The following is an 18,221-nucleotide window of genomic DNA, read 5'->3' as shown; positions in this document are numbered from 1 at the left end:
TGGTCAAAGAGATTCGGTTCTCTGACCTAAAACGGACCACCGAATAGCGCGGGCGCAGGTAAGGGTAATAACGTCGCCGACGCTGACCCGATCCCTGCCCCCCTTAACGCGCGTTCGACTCGCGGATCGGCATCACGACGTCGTTCCGCGAGAAAAGGAGAGGTTCCGTGCGTCCACCCGAGTTCTCCTCCTCCTGACGAGAACACGGACGTAACAGAGCTTGAAAAATTGGGGGCTCGTCCGGGATTTAAAAAGTGCGATCTTTAGCGGGAATGAGTACGAGGTCAAGTTCGAATAAGTCCGAAGTAGATGAACTTTATAAACTCGGTTTAGAGTGTGGCGGTAAACCCAAGCCAGGCGCGTCGAAAACAGTGCACACATCCACTCCATCTAAATTCCTCGCTTCCAAACACGTCACTTTTTCTCTGGAGGACACTTCGATAGCGGAGGAGCGATTCGAAACTGTTTGCGAAACGTTTGAATCTAATATTTCCACACGCGAAACGTCATTAACTAGTAATAATTCCGATAATTTCGACGAAAAGGCAAAAAACCTAGAATCTTTAAAAATGGCACAAAATAATCCTTTCGCTACGCTAAAATACGCCGTCGACGCCATTCCATACTTCGATGGACAAAATATTCCATTGAATTATTTTATCGAGGGTTGCGAGGAGGCGAAATCTGTGCTTCCCGATGAGGCTGAGCCTCAATTTGCTAAAATCATTAGAACACGTATAATCGGAGAGGCACGTCGAACTATTCAGGATCAAGACTTTAACAATGTCGCTCAAATCACTAAATATTTAAAACAAATTTACGGTCCTTCGAAAAATGACTATCAACTACAAGGGGAATTGGGATGTGTCTATCAAGGGAACGACGAAGATGTAATAACATACGCGAATAGAGTAAAAATTTTGGGGAAGCAAATACTCGAAGCATATCGAAGTTCGGGACCTTCTCTTCCCGAACAGAATATTAAAGATTCGTTAGAAAGAGACATGTGTAAATGCTTTATCAAGGGGTTAAAACCAGAGATCGAACAGAGAATATTAAGAAATTCACAGATGGATGTTAAAGCAGCCGTAGCCGACGCGATACGCATAGAAAGAGAATTACGCGCGATGTCAGATTTACGGCGTGGTAATATCGCAAAAATGAACTTACAACGCGAAACTTGCCAAATTTGTTATAAAGACGGACATTTAGCCAGCAACTGTAGAAAATTCATTCAAAATTCACAGCAGAATTACGAAATACTAATATGTCAGATTTGCAAAAAACGTGGTCACGATGCTAGTAAATGTCGAATGCGCGACCCGCAATTACGGCGAACTGTTAACGTGATACGAGAAAATACGATTGTCTGTCAATTGTGCTCTAAAACCGGTCATAACGCGAAGTCATGCCGTAGTACTAATCAAAACAAGCCTCTCTTGATTTGCCAGTGGTGCGATAGACAGGGACACTCAGCTAATAACTGCTGGAAAAAGCAAAACGAACTGCGCATGACAGAAAATAAAGCCAGAATTATTTGCCAGAATTGTAACATCGCAGGGCACACTGCTAGGGATTGCAGATCTAAAATGGATCGAACTACAAGCGATAATAACACATCATTTTGCCGATATTGCAAAGCGCAAGGGCATCTCCTCGAAAACTGTGAATTGCGCATCGCAAGTAATAATCGAAGAATGGCAAAAGATTCGGTAAACTCTAACGGCCCCTCGAAGCCGGGCGTGCAACAGGGGACCGAACGGATTCCACGCCCGTCGACATCTTCAGCGCCTCAATAAAAAACGCTCCGAACGCTCGCTCAGTAGCGGTAAACCTCGATAAACACAGTCGCGTGCCGACCGTTCAGGTAGAAATACAAAAAACAGTCCCTCACATAACTCTTATGTTAGACACCGGTTCCGGACCTAATATAATTAAAAAAAATTTTATACCTGAGGGAGTACGCATTAATTATTGTAACATTCTAAAATTAAACGGAATAAACGATTATCCGGTCTTTACTCTTGGCGAAACTACGCTAAGCCTTTTCGACACCTCAGTAAATTTCCACATAGTACCCGACGACTTTCCGATACCGCAAGCTGGTATATTAGGCAACGATTTCTTTAAACAAACATCATCGAAAATTGATTATGCACAAGGATGTATAGATGTATCCGGTATCCAAGTACCTTTTCTGTCACCAGAAACTATAGTAGTATCACCCAGATCAGAATCGTTATTTTATGTAAGAGTTGGCAACCCTAATGTCAAAATTGGATATGTACCAAAATTGAAGATTACAGATTACTTACGGAATCTATCTAGGGGACACGATCGTGGAAAATGTCTCGGGGAAAGCATACTTAAATATCATAAACACGCGGGACGAAGAAGTAGAAGTCAGGGTGCCGACCATAAATCTTAGACCTCTGAATGAGATGGTCGACCTGTGTGAAACCAGAATAAAGACATTAGATTATCACGAAGAATTAACAACTTCACACCCGAGTTCCTTTCCAAGAGAGACCAAACATATTGACCATAAAAAAGAATTGTTAAACGAAAATGAAATAAGTAGAGAGGAAGACGAGATTATGAATATTGAAATTGTTAACGAAAATAAAAATGAAAATAAAAATGAGAATGAAAGAGAGAATGCAAAGACAACAGAGGACGGAAATATAAATAATATAGAAATTAAAATTTCCATAAATAGAGATAAAATTAATAAAAATTTAAAGGTCAAAAATAAAAATGAAATTAAAATGAGAGGAAACAAAAGGAGAAATCATAATTTCGATACTCAGCAAGAGGGAAGTTACCAAACCTCCTCTGAGATATTGTCCCATCCCAAAATCCTCGGAGAGGGAAGTTACCAAACCTCGTCCGAAAATTTAAAAAATTTTGAGTTCCTTGGAGGTGAAAATTGTCGAATCACTTCAAAAGTTAATTCTGGAATTGTCGATGAAAGTTTCCGCACTTCTCGAGCATTTTCCAGCTCCATCGGTTACGAGGAGGGAAGTTACCAAACCTCACTACGTAATCCGACACGATTCTGTCTAAACGAAAACGACAATACTAATGCCTCAGTCTCGCTAAAGGGTGATAAATTCCCAAGAGTTGGGATGTTCTCAGAAAAAACGAATAAAAAAAATGAACCCTCTCATATTACCGCCAAAGAGCTTATGGAAAGAATACAAATAAATAAGTCGAATGAAATAAACCTCGGCAAATTAGGAATGAAAAATAGAAAACCGTCCTCGAGAATTTTTAAATTAAGACAAAATCAATCTCAAGTGATAATAGATGAATGTATACGTAAGCGCAAATCAAAACATAAAGAGAAAGTTATACAAGGGATACAAAGTAATAACAAGGAAAACGAAGCTATCAAATGCTTAATACTATCGGAAGAAAACCAAAAGGATAGACTCACAAAAATTATAGAATTATTATGACTAGAGCACTTGAATAATTATGAAAAAGAGAATGTGATAAATCTTATAATTAATAGTCAAGACAGGTTTCATATACCTGAGGAAAAACTGACAGCGACTAATGTTTTACGACATAAAATATCTACAACAGATGATCAGCCGATTAACACCCGTCAGTATAGATTTCCGCAAGTTCACAAAGAGGAAATAAACAAACAAGTAGAAGAGCTGCTAGAGGGGGGCATAGTAAAACCTTCACAGTCGCCTTACAATACGCCCATATGGATTGTATCCATATGGATTGTACCCAAGAAAGAAGATTCCCAAGGAAATAAACGATGGAGAATGGTATTAGATTTCCGGGCATTAAATGACAAAACTATCGGAGATGCGTATCCACTACCAAATATAGTCGATATCTTAGATCAATTGGGAGGAGCTCGATATTTTTCGGTATGCGATCTAGCCTCAGGATTTCATCAAATAAAAATGAATCCAGCAGATAGCCATAAAACCGCTTTCACAACACCTTTTGGGCATTATGAATTTGATAGAATGCCATTTGGATTAAAAAATGCTCCTGCTACCTTCCAACGATTAATGGATTTAGTTTTATCAGGATTACAAGGAAAGGAATTATTTGTTTATATGGACGATATAGTTATCTACGCGTCATCATTAGAAGAGCATGAGAGAAAATATAATCTTTTAATAGATAAACTACGCGAAGCAAATTTAAAATTACAGCCCGACAAATGTGAATTTTTAAAATCCGAAGTAACTTATTTGGGACACGTCATAGGCAAAAGCGGAGTTAAACCCGACCCAAAAAATTAGAGGCCGTACGACGATTTCCTAGACCTAAGACACCCAGAAACATTAAACAATTTCTAGGACTAGCGGGATATTACAGACGATTTATCTCTAATTTTTCTAAATTAGCAAAACCCTTAACAAATTTATTAAAAAATGACGTACGTTTCGAGTGGACACAAGAACAAGAAGAATCATTCGAAAAATTAAAACAAAGATTATGTGAAGAACCCGTGTTGCAATATCCTGATTTTTCAAAGCCTTTTATCCTAACCACCGACGCTTCCGGAGTAGCAGTAGGAGGAATATTGTCGCAAGGTGAAATAAATAAGGACCGACCAGTCGCGTATGCGTCACGAACTCTAACTGATAATGAATTAAAATATGATACATACGAAAAGGAAGCGCTGGCTATATTATACTGTGTTAAGCATTTCCGCCCATATTTATACGGCCGAAAATTTACTTTAGTCACAGATCATAAACCTTTATTGTGGTTTAAAAACGCTCAAGATACCAACATGAGAATATTACGATAGAGATTAAAATTAGCCGAATACGATTACGATGTCGTATACAAAGCAGGAAAAACTAACGTAAATGCTGATGCGTTATCCAGGAATCCGGTGAATTTCGAAGAAGTGAACTGCAAGGCAATTATTGATCACAAAACTTTGTTGAATCCCAACGAAGCAAAGGATGCAGAAATAATTTCTAAAATGTTAGAAGAATCCGACGAGGAGGAAGAAATAGAAGAGGACGAAAACTTCGAGTTGTATCTTTCAGATGACGAGCAAACAGAGAATTTACTACCTGACGACCATCTGTTTAAAGATAATACGGATTCCATACCCTTTACACAAGAAGAACTGGATGAATTACCAGTGCAGCAGACAGAGAAAGCATTAATACACGATCCACCAAGAGCCAGAAGAATGCTCACTCGCAGCCAAACGATAAATGAACGAAATAAACACTTAAATTCAATGCAACCCAAAGAAATTGCGGATCAAGCCAACAAAAGCGACAAGGAAAAAGAGAGTGACGACGAAGGGGGAAGCGAAATAACTAACGAAGAGAACGAAGAGCTTAACAGTATAGATAAACTTAAACCAACTATAATTGGCCATAAGCTAATAAAAAACAATGTTATCGATTCCCGCGAATTATTATTTTTGCGGAAAGATAACATAGCATATTTTGTCGATGTCAATGGAAACCCATTGGATTCTGGAGCACGAAAATTACTCGAGCGCAACGAATTGCCTACCTTCAATAAACTCGCTCTGTGTAGATCGCAGGTTGTAAAACGCAAAAACTACTTCCATGTGGCCTTACCCATTGAAGAAGGGTCGAGAGAAGGGTCAACAATGATTTTAAAATATATAACGCAAACTCTGATGGAATTACGAAAAATAACAGAGGAATTAAAATTAGAAACTATTAGCATTGCTAAAACGGATTTCATTTGCAATATTCCTTGGAGCAATATTAAGACACAATTACAAATGACCTTTCTCGACTCATTAACTAAACTAATTATTTGTAACGGATTAGTAAGATACCCTCCGAAGGATCTTCGCCCTTCTATAATAGGCGAAACACATTGCTCACCTACAGGTGGACATAGAGGCGTTACTAAAACGTATAACAGACTTAAGCATAATTACTATTGGGAAAATATAAAATCTGACGTCCAACGGTATATTCAGCAATGCTTACAATGTCAACTGAAAAAGTTAGTACGCGTTAAAACGAAACAGCCCATGGTAATTACCGATACTCCGGGAACAGCCTTCGACAAAGTAGCAATGGATATTGTCGGGTCTCTACAAAAAACTGAGAGAGGAAATGAATACATTTTGACACTGCAAGATCAAGTGACTAAATTCAGCATGGGAATTCCCCTACCAAATCAAACCTCTGAAACAATAGCCGAGGCTTTTGTTAATAAATTCATTTGTATATCGGAGCACCCAAAGCAATACTAACCGATCAGGGAAGAAACTTTGTCAGCGACTTAATGAGAAAGATTGCAAAACTTTTTAGAATTCGTAAGTTTCGTACAACCGCCTTCCATCCTCAATCCAATGGATCTCTAGAGCGATCGCATCACGCACTAGGAGAGTATCTTAAACAATATACAAACGAACAAGAACAATGGGACCGATGGGTTAGCCTCGCAATGTTTAATTATAACACCTGTGTACACGAAGCTACAAAACATACTCCATACGAATTAATATTTGGAAAAATTGCAAGGATACCTTCGGAAAAATTTCTAGCACCAGAAGATAAATTAACTAGTTACGATGACTATTTAGTAACCTTAGTCACTCTACTCCATAACCTTCGAGGGAACGCGCGTGAAAATATCATCGAGGCGAAACATAAATCAAAGAAATATTATGACAAAAAAATCAACCCTCAAACCTTTAAATCTGGGGATTACGTTTTTCTATTAAAGGGACCTAAACCGGGTAAATTTGGGGATCAGTATACCGGACCACACGAAGTATTAGAAATATTAAATAAAAATAACGTAAAAATTAGAATAAAGAAAAATAGTCGAATTGTCCACCCTAATCGTTTACGAATTTCGCATATTAAATTACCTCCAGATAAATAACAAGAAAAAAACATAACCTTTTCCAGATGGATCTCCATAATTGCTGGGCAGTAATAATAACAATTTTAACAATCCGGTTTCATAAAACGCATGGGATAATAGGCTATGATTGCGGCTCGCCCTCAACAAATCTAACAACCTTATCTCTACTAAATATCGAGGAATGCGACATTCCGCCACAGAACGTAAATTCAACTAATGTCTATATACAACTTCTACAAATAAACGAATTCGAGTCAGTAAAGGTTATTCAATGCAAAGTCGAAATAGACAGATTAATAAAAAAATGCGGAATGTTTTCCCATTCCATGGATGTGTTGAATGGCAAATATTCATATATAGAAGAAACATCACGTGAAGTGTGCCAACGAATGCATTCTTATGGAACTTATCAGTTACATAACGGATATATCACTGGATTAAAACCGAATCATACCACTGCCCGACCAGTAACATTGGCAGGACACGTAGACGCCGATGGATCGTGCAAGGGGAGCACGTATTCGGATCCGTACGGCACGTGGACTGACGTCGTGGTACTCGCCAGCGTAAAAATCTCACTACAAGAATATATAGCCGACGTACGGATAAATAGTAATCGAGTGCTACTCAGATCCGGCATGGCCTGTGAACTCACTACCACCCATTGCACAGATATAGAGGGAGGTGAGACCTATTGGGATCCAGTGCCCGCCGACACTTGTAAATTCAACAATTATGGAGTATTGTACAGTGGGATTGCAGACAAAATAATAGATAACGTAAATGAACAACAACTAATAGTCTATTCATTAACTGCACAAGATATAACTTTCGCCTTGACTAGCAAAGGAAAATACGCAACATGCGGCTATACACTCACTCGAACCGAACATCCTAAATTAATCATCTTCGAAACCTCGCGTGGCGTAACGATTTTCAAACAACGAACGCGTGTCTCTAACCTCGACATATTCACCTACATGAATTCCAAATTCGTATACGTCGAAAAGCACATCCGTACGCAGATAAATCAATTATATAGAAATATCCTTTTGCAACAGTGTGAACTAGAGCAGGGAATGTTAAAAAACGCTTTAGCTATAGCCACTCAAACACCCGATATCTTTGCTTATTACTTAATGAAAGGACCTGGATATATGGCCCTGTTAGCCGGAGAAGTAATACACATCGTAAAATGCGTACCCGTGGAAGTAAAAATCACAAGAACTGACAACTGTTATAATCAGCTACCAGTCATTCGGGGAAACGAAACCTATTATTTAACGCCGCAGACCCATGTACTATTGCGACAGGGGACTCAAATAAACTGCAACTCTTTCGCACCTACCATGTATCACCTAGGAGATTCGTGGTATAAACTTATGCCTAAACCTGTGGAATCATTGCCGCCCACAATTATGAAACCTATGACCAAACCTACGTGGAAATATGTTAGCCCTGGATCGCTCGCTACAAGCGGAATATACACCGAAAATGATCTCAATGATCTACGCGATATATTGTTCCCTGCTGAGCGACCGGCGGTGCTCAACACGGTAGCCAGGCGGATGATGGGACAACCAATCTCCCTGAACGGGGGATCATTTTCAAATTTATTAGACGAAGCATCCATAACAAAAATCGCTGCATCCGCATGGAAAGAATTTTGAAATAAATTCTTAATTTTCGGCAATATCAGCGCCGGGGTAATTGGAATATACCTCACCGGGAGAATCATAAAACTAATGATAGACACGATCGTACATGGTTACGCTTTGCATACCGTATATGGATGGTCCATACATTTACTGGGCGCCATCTGGGACTCTATTACTCATCTTTTATTACTATTAGGCACAAAAAGGGTTCAAAAACCCGAACAGGCCAGCGCACCAGAGTCTGACCTGTATAGTAAGACCCCGGAAAACCAAGTATACCCTTTATTACCACCAGAGGAAAAATCAGGATTTTCGTTCGAACTAAAAACATAATATCAACAAAACAACCTCTTTCTTTCCTTCTCCTATCTACTATTCCCTCTTTGCAACCACCTAACAATTATTAAACTTTTTAGAAGTGAAGAACATAAAAATAAAAGGGAGAAGAGAAAAATGGAAGCTATCGATACCAGCCGTTTGACTCGCGGGCGTCTCGAGTGTAAGATTCTACGAGTAGAATCTCCGCTCTTGTTTTGGGTGCGGCTAAAAAATGGAGAACCAGCTCTGCAAGATCTATCGGAAGAACTTAATTTCCGAATGAACCGCAAATCAAAAGAACTCACTTGCTTGCCCAACGATATAGAGGAAGACAAGCCTGTTGCCATAAAAGACGGCGACGTATGGCAAAGGGGATTGATTACGGGAGTCAACCCGGCCCAGAGGACCGCTCGGATCGATCTCAGAGACATAGGACGCCAGGTGTGGAGACCATTCCATCAAATCTTCCGCCTGGAAGAACGTTTCCAGGAGTTAAGATGGCAGGCTCTTACCTGTGGACTAGCCTACACAGGACCGGCTAAACCAACTAGATTTTGGCCCAAAAAAACTAGAGCTCTGTGCCGAATCCTAGCCGAGGGATGCAGTGGTATATTAATATCGTGCGTCCATTGGAAAATGGGGCCGCAATGGTCAAATTGGTCTTGCCGCACGAGGACGACTGGGGGGTCACGAACCTTCGTGACACATTGGTATCTCTAGGGGAGGCACGAGTCGAGAAAGAGGCCCGAATCGTGGATACCTTCCCAGCAATCTAAAAAAAAAAAAAAAAAAAAAAAAAAAAAAAAAAAAAAACTTTTTTTTAGTTTATATACTCAATTAAACAATCTTTGTTTTATTACTCAATTATACAACCTTCGTTAATTATACAACTTTTGTTTAAATATTCAATTATACAACCTTTGTTTATTACTCAATTATACAACCTTTGTTTTATTATACTATCCTTATTTCTGTTAGCTATCCCTTTTTTCTATCTCGTATACTTATTTAGTCAATAAAGTAATGTTTAAGTTAAACAACCGTAAACATTATAATTTAATAATGATTTTATTATAATTACTTAAGCTCCTTGTATACATATATCATCCACTTCCTTTATTATTAAACTTACTATATTACATTTTTTCCTTTTGTGGCGTAAAGAGAGAGGAAATGTAAGACGATTAATTCTTTATTCATATCGGTGTTGCTTGAGTGCCTACTGGAGAGCGAGAGCGCTTATTATTTTTACTTTTCTCTCCTCACCTGCAATTACCAATCCTGAACTGCAGCATAATAATATTAACAAGTCCGTGGCAGGATAATAATCCTACATATATATAATTGCCCAGTCGAATAAATTGTCATGCGAACGTCACCTTATTTAATATAACAAACATACCATATAATCAGACGACACACAATGACTGAGGCAGGTACAGAGCGTTAACACGCCTAATGGCCACGGCTTGACCATTTGCATTAAGATCCCGAAAAAAAAAAAAGGAAAACCGGGGAAGGAGGATAGAAAAATCATCTTGGAATGCAGAATATGGAAAAATAATTCCAAGCCAAGCGGGACGCGACTGGTAGTACTCACGTAATATATATATATATAAAAAAAAAAAAAAAAAAAGGGGGGGGAAACAGATCGTTCGTTATATAAAATCATTTCCTTACTCTTGAACGCTATATAAGGAATAGAGTTAAGCCAAATTTATATAAACCCTTTCGAAAACTTTATAATTCTTCCGAATTTGTTTTTTTTACATAATAATAATAATGATGATAATAATGATAACACTAGTAATAGTATTCTTCTCATCTAATCCAAGCATCCCAGCATGCAAGGTCTTGCGTATTCTTCACTTTCTACAGCAAGAAGAAATAAACCACTTCGAAAAAAAATACGCATTAACAAATGTCAGACATGAAACATTTAAGATATTTTTCTGAAAAAAAAAAAAAACCCAGAGGAAAGGAGAGAGTGAATGATGCGCACAACTTAATTTTAAACAGTATCGAGAAAACAATGTAACGTTAATTAATGTAGGCGAAGACGAGGAAGAACGAGGGAATAAGGAAGGGGTTTTGGTGGTCGCCTGTTCCTTCCTTCTTCTTCACAAAAAAAAGGGGAACCGAAAGCGAAGAATTATTGTCCTATTGTTGCAAATGTTGTGCACTCCCAACATTTGTCTAAGTCGGGGGGTGTTACGTCCGGGGGACTTCACAAATTCTTCTCTTTCGGGAAGGAAAAATTTAACGGCTGCTAATCCATAAACGGGCACTTCGAACGATCAAACAAAAATAACCCGATCAAACAAAAAAAAAACTCTAAATAAACAATCGTTCTCCCGAGATATGTTTCATTATCAAAAAAATCCTTGGTAAACAGCCTTGTCGGCGCCGACAAGTTTACGACTTACCAATATAAAAAATTAATATTAACAAAAGCAAATTCCTAACGGATAAGAAACGCGTTGGATCGTTCGGGGATGACACTCCCCACATTGGTGGGGAAACACAAAAAGCACCAATCAAGAAAAACTGATTAGTCCGTTGGCTGGCACATCAATGAGCGATTAAGAGTGTGAACCAGCGGGAGAATTTTTATTAATAAATTCTATCTATCTAAAAACTAATTCTATCATTCGCTGGGAAATCTGGAAATGGAAAAACGACCACAAATCATAGGACACCGCTTCCCTCCTTCCCCTATATTCATAATTTTCCTAAACTATCATTTGACAAGCCAACACGGAAATCCATCACGCCCTCAGATATTCCCACCCCTCCGGAACCCTTTAAAAACCGCGACTCGGAGCGGATCGCTCTCTTCTTCCTGCTACATTCGTGGTCGACACCTTCCGTAACAGTTAGAATCTGTGCGCGACTTTATTCTCGAACAATTCAACGATCGAGCCTGGGCAATTACATTCTTCGACCACCGCCCCCGGCCGCTACAAAAAGTAAGTCCAACCTTATCAATTTTTCCCGCGGTAACTGGCAGTTTGGTTCGCGACATCTTATTTACTTATTCCTCTCAATTTATCTATCTTAAAACCACTCCAACATTCCAAATGGGCAAGCCGCCGATTAACTCGGTGAAGCTGCCTTCCCTAACTTCACAATCATTTCCACAACCTTCTAACTAGGCAAGCCGCCGATTAACTCGGTGAAGCTGCCTCCTCCGATTCCACAACATTCCAACCGGGCAAGCCGCCGATTGATTCGGTGGAGCTGCCTTATTTCGATTCCTCAACTTCTCTCTTATCTGACCTTCATTTGTATAGTGAATCAAACAAATGCCATTCGGAACGGACCAACGAAACGGGCATTACGACACCATCGCGAGAAGGCAAATAAAAGGATTCGTCGCGAATGCCACGCCGAAGAACTCGCGGAGCGCTTAGTAGAAGTAGAGCCGGAACTAGCCAATATATCGCTCCACCAATACGCCTCCGCCCTCCGTTCCGCAGCCGAATTCGAGAGGCAGTGTACTCCGGAAAATTTCGACGTGGAGAAGTTTTTTCACCTCGTTCGTCAATTCCCCCGCTCTCCCGCCCATCCACCTCCCGGCACCTTTTTCATCCCAAGGAAATTTAAACCCGACCAACAATTCTGGGACCAAATATCCAAGCATGCCATAACCGATACTGTCCCAATGTACATTTCCCGCCATCCTCTCCCTTACCTCGTCCCGATTAAAGCATTCCGCAGCGCGCACCCCAATCCTCCTCCACACCTGCAACCCGATCCGATAGACCCGTTCGCTATCACCAATTTCTTACCCCAACTTGAGCAATTGGGTATATAAGAGATTTTCCTTCCCCGCGGTCGTTTTTTTTTTTATATTTGTATGTACAAGACCTCTTTTTGTTATCAATACTTTAACCTTTTTATGTATACGAACAGAAGATTGTAGTTCACTTTTATTTCTTATTAAAATTAATTGATCAAAATTCGATAGTAAACAGTTATTTTTTTTCTCTCCTAACCTTGACCCCGCGCCGTTCCCGGCTCCCTGAAGATCGCACTAGGTCCATCCCTGGTCAAAGAGATTCGGTTCTCTGACCTAAAACGGACCACCGAATAGCGCGGGCGCAGGTAAGGGTAATAACGTCGCCGACGCTGACCCGATCCCTGCCCCCCTTAACGCGCGTTCTACTCGCGGATCGGCATCACGACATCGTTCCGCGAGAAAAGGAGAGGTTCCGTGCGTCCACTCGAGTTCTCCTCCTCCTGACGAGAACACGGACGTAACACCTTCATTGGTATCATATTTTGTTTCTTCGTTATTGTCCGATATATTTGACACAGAATTTGTTGTACGTGTACTTGGCGTATCTATTGATGGAATTATTCGATACATATATAAAAGTTTATATTTCATACAATATAATCTTACTATAATATACCATACTATAATATAAAAATTGTAATATGTACAACAAATTATTATACGTACCAGAATCGGATATATTTTCTTTTGCATATTTTAATAATGCAGAAGCAAAGTTTATAAAATGTATGTAACAAAACTTTATAAAAAATAAATATTCTTTATTGATACATAAAGCATAATTAATTACATCTTAATTAAATAAGACCAATAAAAAACTAATAAGATCACTATTAATAAGGTTTACTACTACTGAAGTTATAACACAATGTTTACATAAATAATCAATTTTTCAATATGATGTTAGGTATATTTCATGATATATAGATTTTACTTACCATTTCCTACTTTATGTGCGTCTTCTGTATTTAAATATAAACTATATATTTTGTTGGTTTCCGCATCTAACAAATTCACTTTTTCCGTTTTGTTCGACGCCATATTGCACCGTAACTACCTCACCTCGAGAGCTGCAGTAGTCGCAGTGACAATATGGCTACCATTTATTATGTCATTGGAACTAGATGCCGCAGCACACTGTATGTCAATAACGGAACAATTTTTCAGTACTGCCAGTACTGCCAGTAAAAAGGGAACACAGCCCTTGTCACCACACATGCGTAACAATATGATCTTCGGTATATATTGCAACTGTTCAACGCGCAAATCCCAAATATCAAATAGATGCGATAGCACGAGATACATTTTTGCTACTGAGCGATTTCGCGCGCCTATAAATAGGCAATCGAAGCCTAGATAACGCAGTGTGAACATGAAATTCGTGCGGCATCCGCAGATGATACACGTCGTGAACTACGACGAGAAAGCGCAAATAAGAGACGAAGTGACGAATCGCAAGTATGGTGAAACCTACCGAGTACTATACGCGCGATTATTTGCGGTCCATCGAATTGCGGTAAAACCAACGTTCTCATAAGTTTGCTCGAAAATTCGCACAGTGTACGTTTCGAGAACGTGTACGTGTACTCGAAGTTGTTGCAACAACCAAAATATCGATATCTCAAAACTTTATTGGTATTGGTCGACGAAATTGGCTATTTTACGTTTTTCAACAACAGTGATGTCATTCCACCGAGCGAGGCCCCAATTCGATCTTCGTTTTCGATGACATTGCATGTGATAAGCAAGATGTGATGAGAGAGTTCTCGATGGGTCATCATTCGAACATCGACTGCTTCTATCTCTGTCAGATGTATACGAAGATACTTAAACATCTGATACGCGACAATGCGAACCTGCTGATTCTATTTAAACAGAATGGTACCAACTTGAAACATGTTTACAACGATCATGTGAATACTGACATGTCGTATAATGAATTCTGTGCGTTATGCTGCGAATGTTGGCGGCGCGAGTACGGATTCCTAATGATAGACAAAGACAATCCGTTTGTCAACGGGCTACAGAAAAGAATTTAACACGTTCGCGGTACCATAATGTAATTAGTCGATGTCGATACGTCAACTAGGCAACATGAATAACATCAAAGATCGCGAGAAAACAGCAAAACAGATTGCGAAAACGAACGATTTGATTCGCAAAAAATATCGTGCTTTGAAAACTGGTAAAATAAATGAAGATGTAGCGTTGGAGAGACGCTTCAAACCCATCGTCTCTAAAACAGATTGTCGAGGAAACACATCTAATTAAAAAAAATGCCAATGTTGCAAAGGATATCAGTATTAAGAAAAAAAAGAAACGTGAAAACAGCGATGATGACGATGACGATGGCGATGACGATACTATTACTGCTAACAGAGATTCGTATTGAACGGATGTTGAATGGTTGAAATTATCGCCGCAATCTAAAAAGCGTACAAAACAATTGAATACCGCGTCAAATTCATTCTACATCGTTTGATTCTACATAGAATCATCGAAAGAACTACCGAAAAAACTATCTAAAGAATCACCGAAAATACCGCTATTCGTGCGAAATGAAAATATTTTTGAAACAAAAGAAGTTAGTGAATCGTCACTCGAAACAACCATCAAACACAGTGAGTGCCTCACAGAGTCTGCAAACGCATGGAAGTCGTGAGACGCTTCATGGTCAGCTGGGACCATTGGGACGAAAGTACGTGAGCCTTTTTCTCGGTGACGACATAGATAAAGCGATCGATAATGTGTACGATAATGTGTATCTATTTCGACAAAAGTGGTACAATGCTCGGTACAAAAAGTTTGACGTTGACAAAAATGACTCCATAATCATAGACAATGTGAGATACAATGGTACACCAGGATTATACGAATTGATCTTCAAGGGACTTCCCGATGAGGCTATATTTACCGAAGATGACAAACAAACGTATAAAAGTGTACTGTTAACAACGAATGCTCATAGATTACAGCACCCATAATCCCATCATGGGCAACAAGGGATACAAGTACATTAACATTAAGTACATTATCATCGCTCCGTTCGTATATAAAAGAAGCAGTAAAAAGGGGGCAGACATGAATAATATATCATCCACCATGAAGTTAAATGACAACAAGATCGATTACGTGCATTGGGACGATCTCAACGAACTGGTGGATCGATTCCGATTGCTCGACGCTTCGCACCGAACTGGTCACACTGCTCATGACAACGAGATGCTGTCGATCATCGAAGAATTTCGCGAAACCGGCATTATTATAAATTAAATCGCGTGTCGACGAAACAAATCAGTCGATTGACGTCAGTAAGGAAAAAAAATTTTAATTGTAATATCTTATTTAGACACATTAATATCAAACATCATCAAAACATGAAATCATCAAAATCCGATGGACGTGAAAAAAATGTTAACTCCATAAGGCGACGACTTGTTGAGGAATTGCACACTCCGGCCAGAAGAAATTTTCTACGAAGACGTGTCATAATTCGGAGATATGACGATTTATGGCAAGCTGATATCATCGAGATGCGCCCATATTCGAGTTTTAACAGAGGTCATCATTACATACTCACCATCATCAATGCGTTGAGTAAGTATGCCTAGGCCGTACCGCTCAAGAGCAAGGTCGAAAGTGAGACGGCTAACGCTATCGCCGAGATAATTCGAGAAAGCGAAAGATGCCCGAAAAGCTTGCAAACGGATATGGGGAAGGAGTTTTACAACGCCGATGTGCAGAAACTCTTGAAAAAACATAGCGTTAATAATTATTCCACATATTCGATATTGAAGGTATCGATCATCGAACGATTCAATCGCACACTTAAAAACAACATGTGGAGGATGTTTACACTTAATGGTACTTACAAATGGGTCGACGCTGCCGCGTCTTGTCAGATTACAACGCACGCAAACATCGCACTATTGGCATGCGACTCATTGACGTAACTCCCGCAATCGCTAAAAAACTCTTGGGCACGGTGGGTACAACGCGATAAAGATCGCAGGTCCGGCAAAATTTTAAATAGGTGATTCGGTACGCGTGAGCAAGTATAAGACAGCTTTCGAAAAAGATTACACGCCAAATTGGTCCACCGAGATGTTTAAGATCACTAAAGTACAGCGTACTAATCCCGTAACCTATCTACTCGAAGATTATCGCGGAGAATTCGTCGCCGGATCGTTCTACATGAGTTGCATCGCGCGACTCATCCGGACGTGTATCGTGTAGAGAAAGTGCTGCATAGGAAAGGAAACAAGGTTTACGTCAAGTGGCTGGGATTCGATGGGTCATATAATTCTTGGATACACAAAAATAATGTGATTTAATTCATTTATTGTAAACAAATATAAAAATATTTATATAAATGTATACAAAAAATTTTAAATTCATTTATTGTAAAACGGTCTCGCTTTTCCGCGCGGAGAGCGGTCAGTCGGTTACCAGGAGGAGAAGCGAGGACGTTGGAGACAGAAAGGCGTGATTAAATCGTTAGGCGAGATCGATAATAAATAACGATGTTTATTTAACTAAGAGTGGTGCGATAGAATGCACCGAATCGTCGCGTTTAATGTTCGTGGCCGTAGACGGGCGATGCGGTGATCGGCGCGCGGATAATGCGTATAAATACAAAATAAGAGATCGCTCGGGCGGTCGGCGCGATACTGATCGCGGTGCGCAGTTCGGTGGCGCGGGGCGCGCGCGGCGGCGGCAGTGTCGCACGTGTTCGTCGCGGGCCTTTAAATCGGCGATTTAAACGTGCACGCGTGTCGCGGGTATGATCGCGAGGGTGGATATTTCGCGAGGTCGGCGGATCGTTGAGATCGGAGAACGGGTGTGCCCGTTCCCTGCCGAGAGTGCTCGGCTGACGGGGGGTGTGCCCCTCGTCTGTTTGCGTGAACGCCGAGTGAACTCGGCCAGCCGGGGAGAGCCCCAGCTGTGTGCGGAGAAGAAGGTGGCGGTGCCGAGTGTACTCGGTCGACCAGGGAGTACCCTGGTGCTCGGAGAGGTAGTATCGGGGAGAACCCCGGTACTCGGCGGTGAAATCTCGGAAAGGCAGAGTCGGGTCGAGCGAACTCGACGCGCTGGGGAGACCCCAGCAACTCTCGGCTTGCCGTGCGAGCTACGGAGACGGCTTTCGGCCAGGCCAAGCGAACTTGGCGCGTTGGGGAGAGCCCCAACAATCTCAGGCTTGCTGCCGGTTTCGGAAGATCGTTTCCTCGAGGCGAGCTCTCGGAAACGAGCTAGGAACAGGAGTAAACGGAGAGTGAGTGATTTCCTGTGGAGAGCGATGCCTTTTTATATCCGAGATCGACCTCGGTATTTTCGGTCGGATCGGTCGGATTGGTCGATCTCGGAGTTAGCATCCCTCTCCCCAGGAGCGGAAAAAAAGGATCGGAGGGATGATTGGTTTTTTGGGTAGGGAAGGAATTCGTAGGGAAGGTAGCGGCGCGGTGCGGGGTGGTTGCGCGCTTGTGGACGCGGTCGTGGCGCGGTGCGGGACGCTCGCTCGGTTGCGTGGCGCGGCGTCGGTGCGGTGCGGGACGCGGTGCGGGGTGCGTTCGCGCTTGTTG

The 18,221-nt window shown here is 40.7% G+C and overlaps 1 protein-coding gene across 1 annotated transcript; it reads left to right on the top strand.

Annotated features, from left to right (window-relative positions):
- The first annotated feature begins 6,905 nt into the window (after positions 1-6,905).
- On the top strand, positions 6,906-10,351 carry LOC148936184 (uncharacterized). The gene has a single exon (XM_089078696.1). It carries the CDS (start codon positions 6,909-6,911, stop codon positions 8,532-8,534), a length of 1,626 nt encoding a protein of 541 aa, XP_088934822.1. The 5' UTR covers positions 6,906-6,908; the 3' UTR covers positions 8,535-10,351.
- Positions 10,352-18,221: the final 7,870 nt, after the last annotated feature.

This window comes from Pogonomyrmex barbatus, unplaced genomic scaffold (assembly GCF_055798465.1).
Source record: "Pogonomyrmex barbatus isolate J1 unplaced genomic scaffold, ASM5579846v1 scaffold28, whole genome shotgun sequence".
In the NCBI taxonomy this organism is placed as follows: Eukaryota; Metazoa; Arthropoda; class Insecta; order Hymenoptera; family Formicidae; genus Pogonomyrmex; species Pogonomyrmex barbatus.
This window is presented reverse-complemented; position numbering and strand designations above follow the sequence as displayed.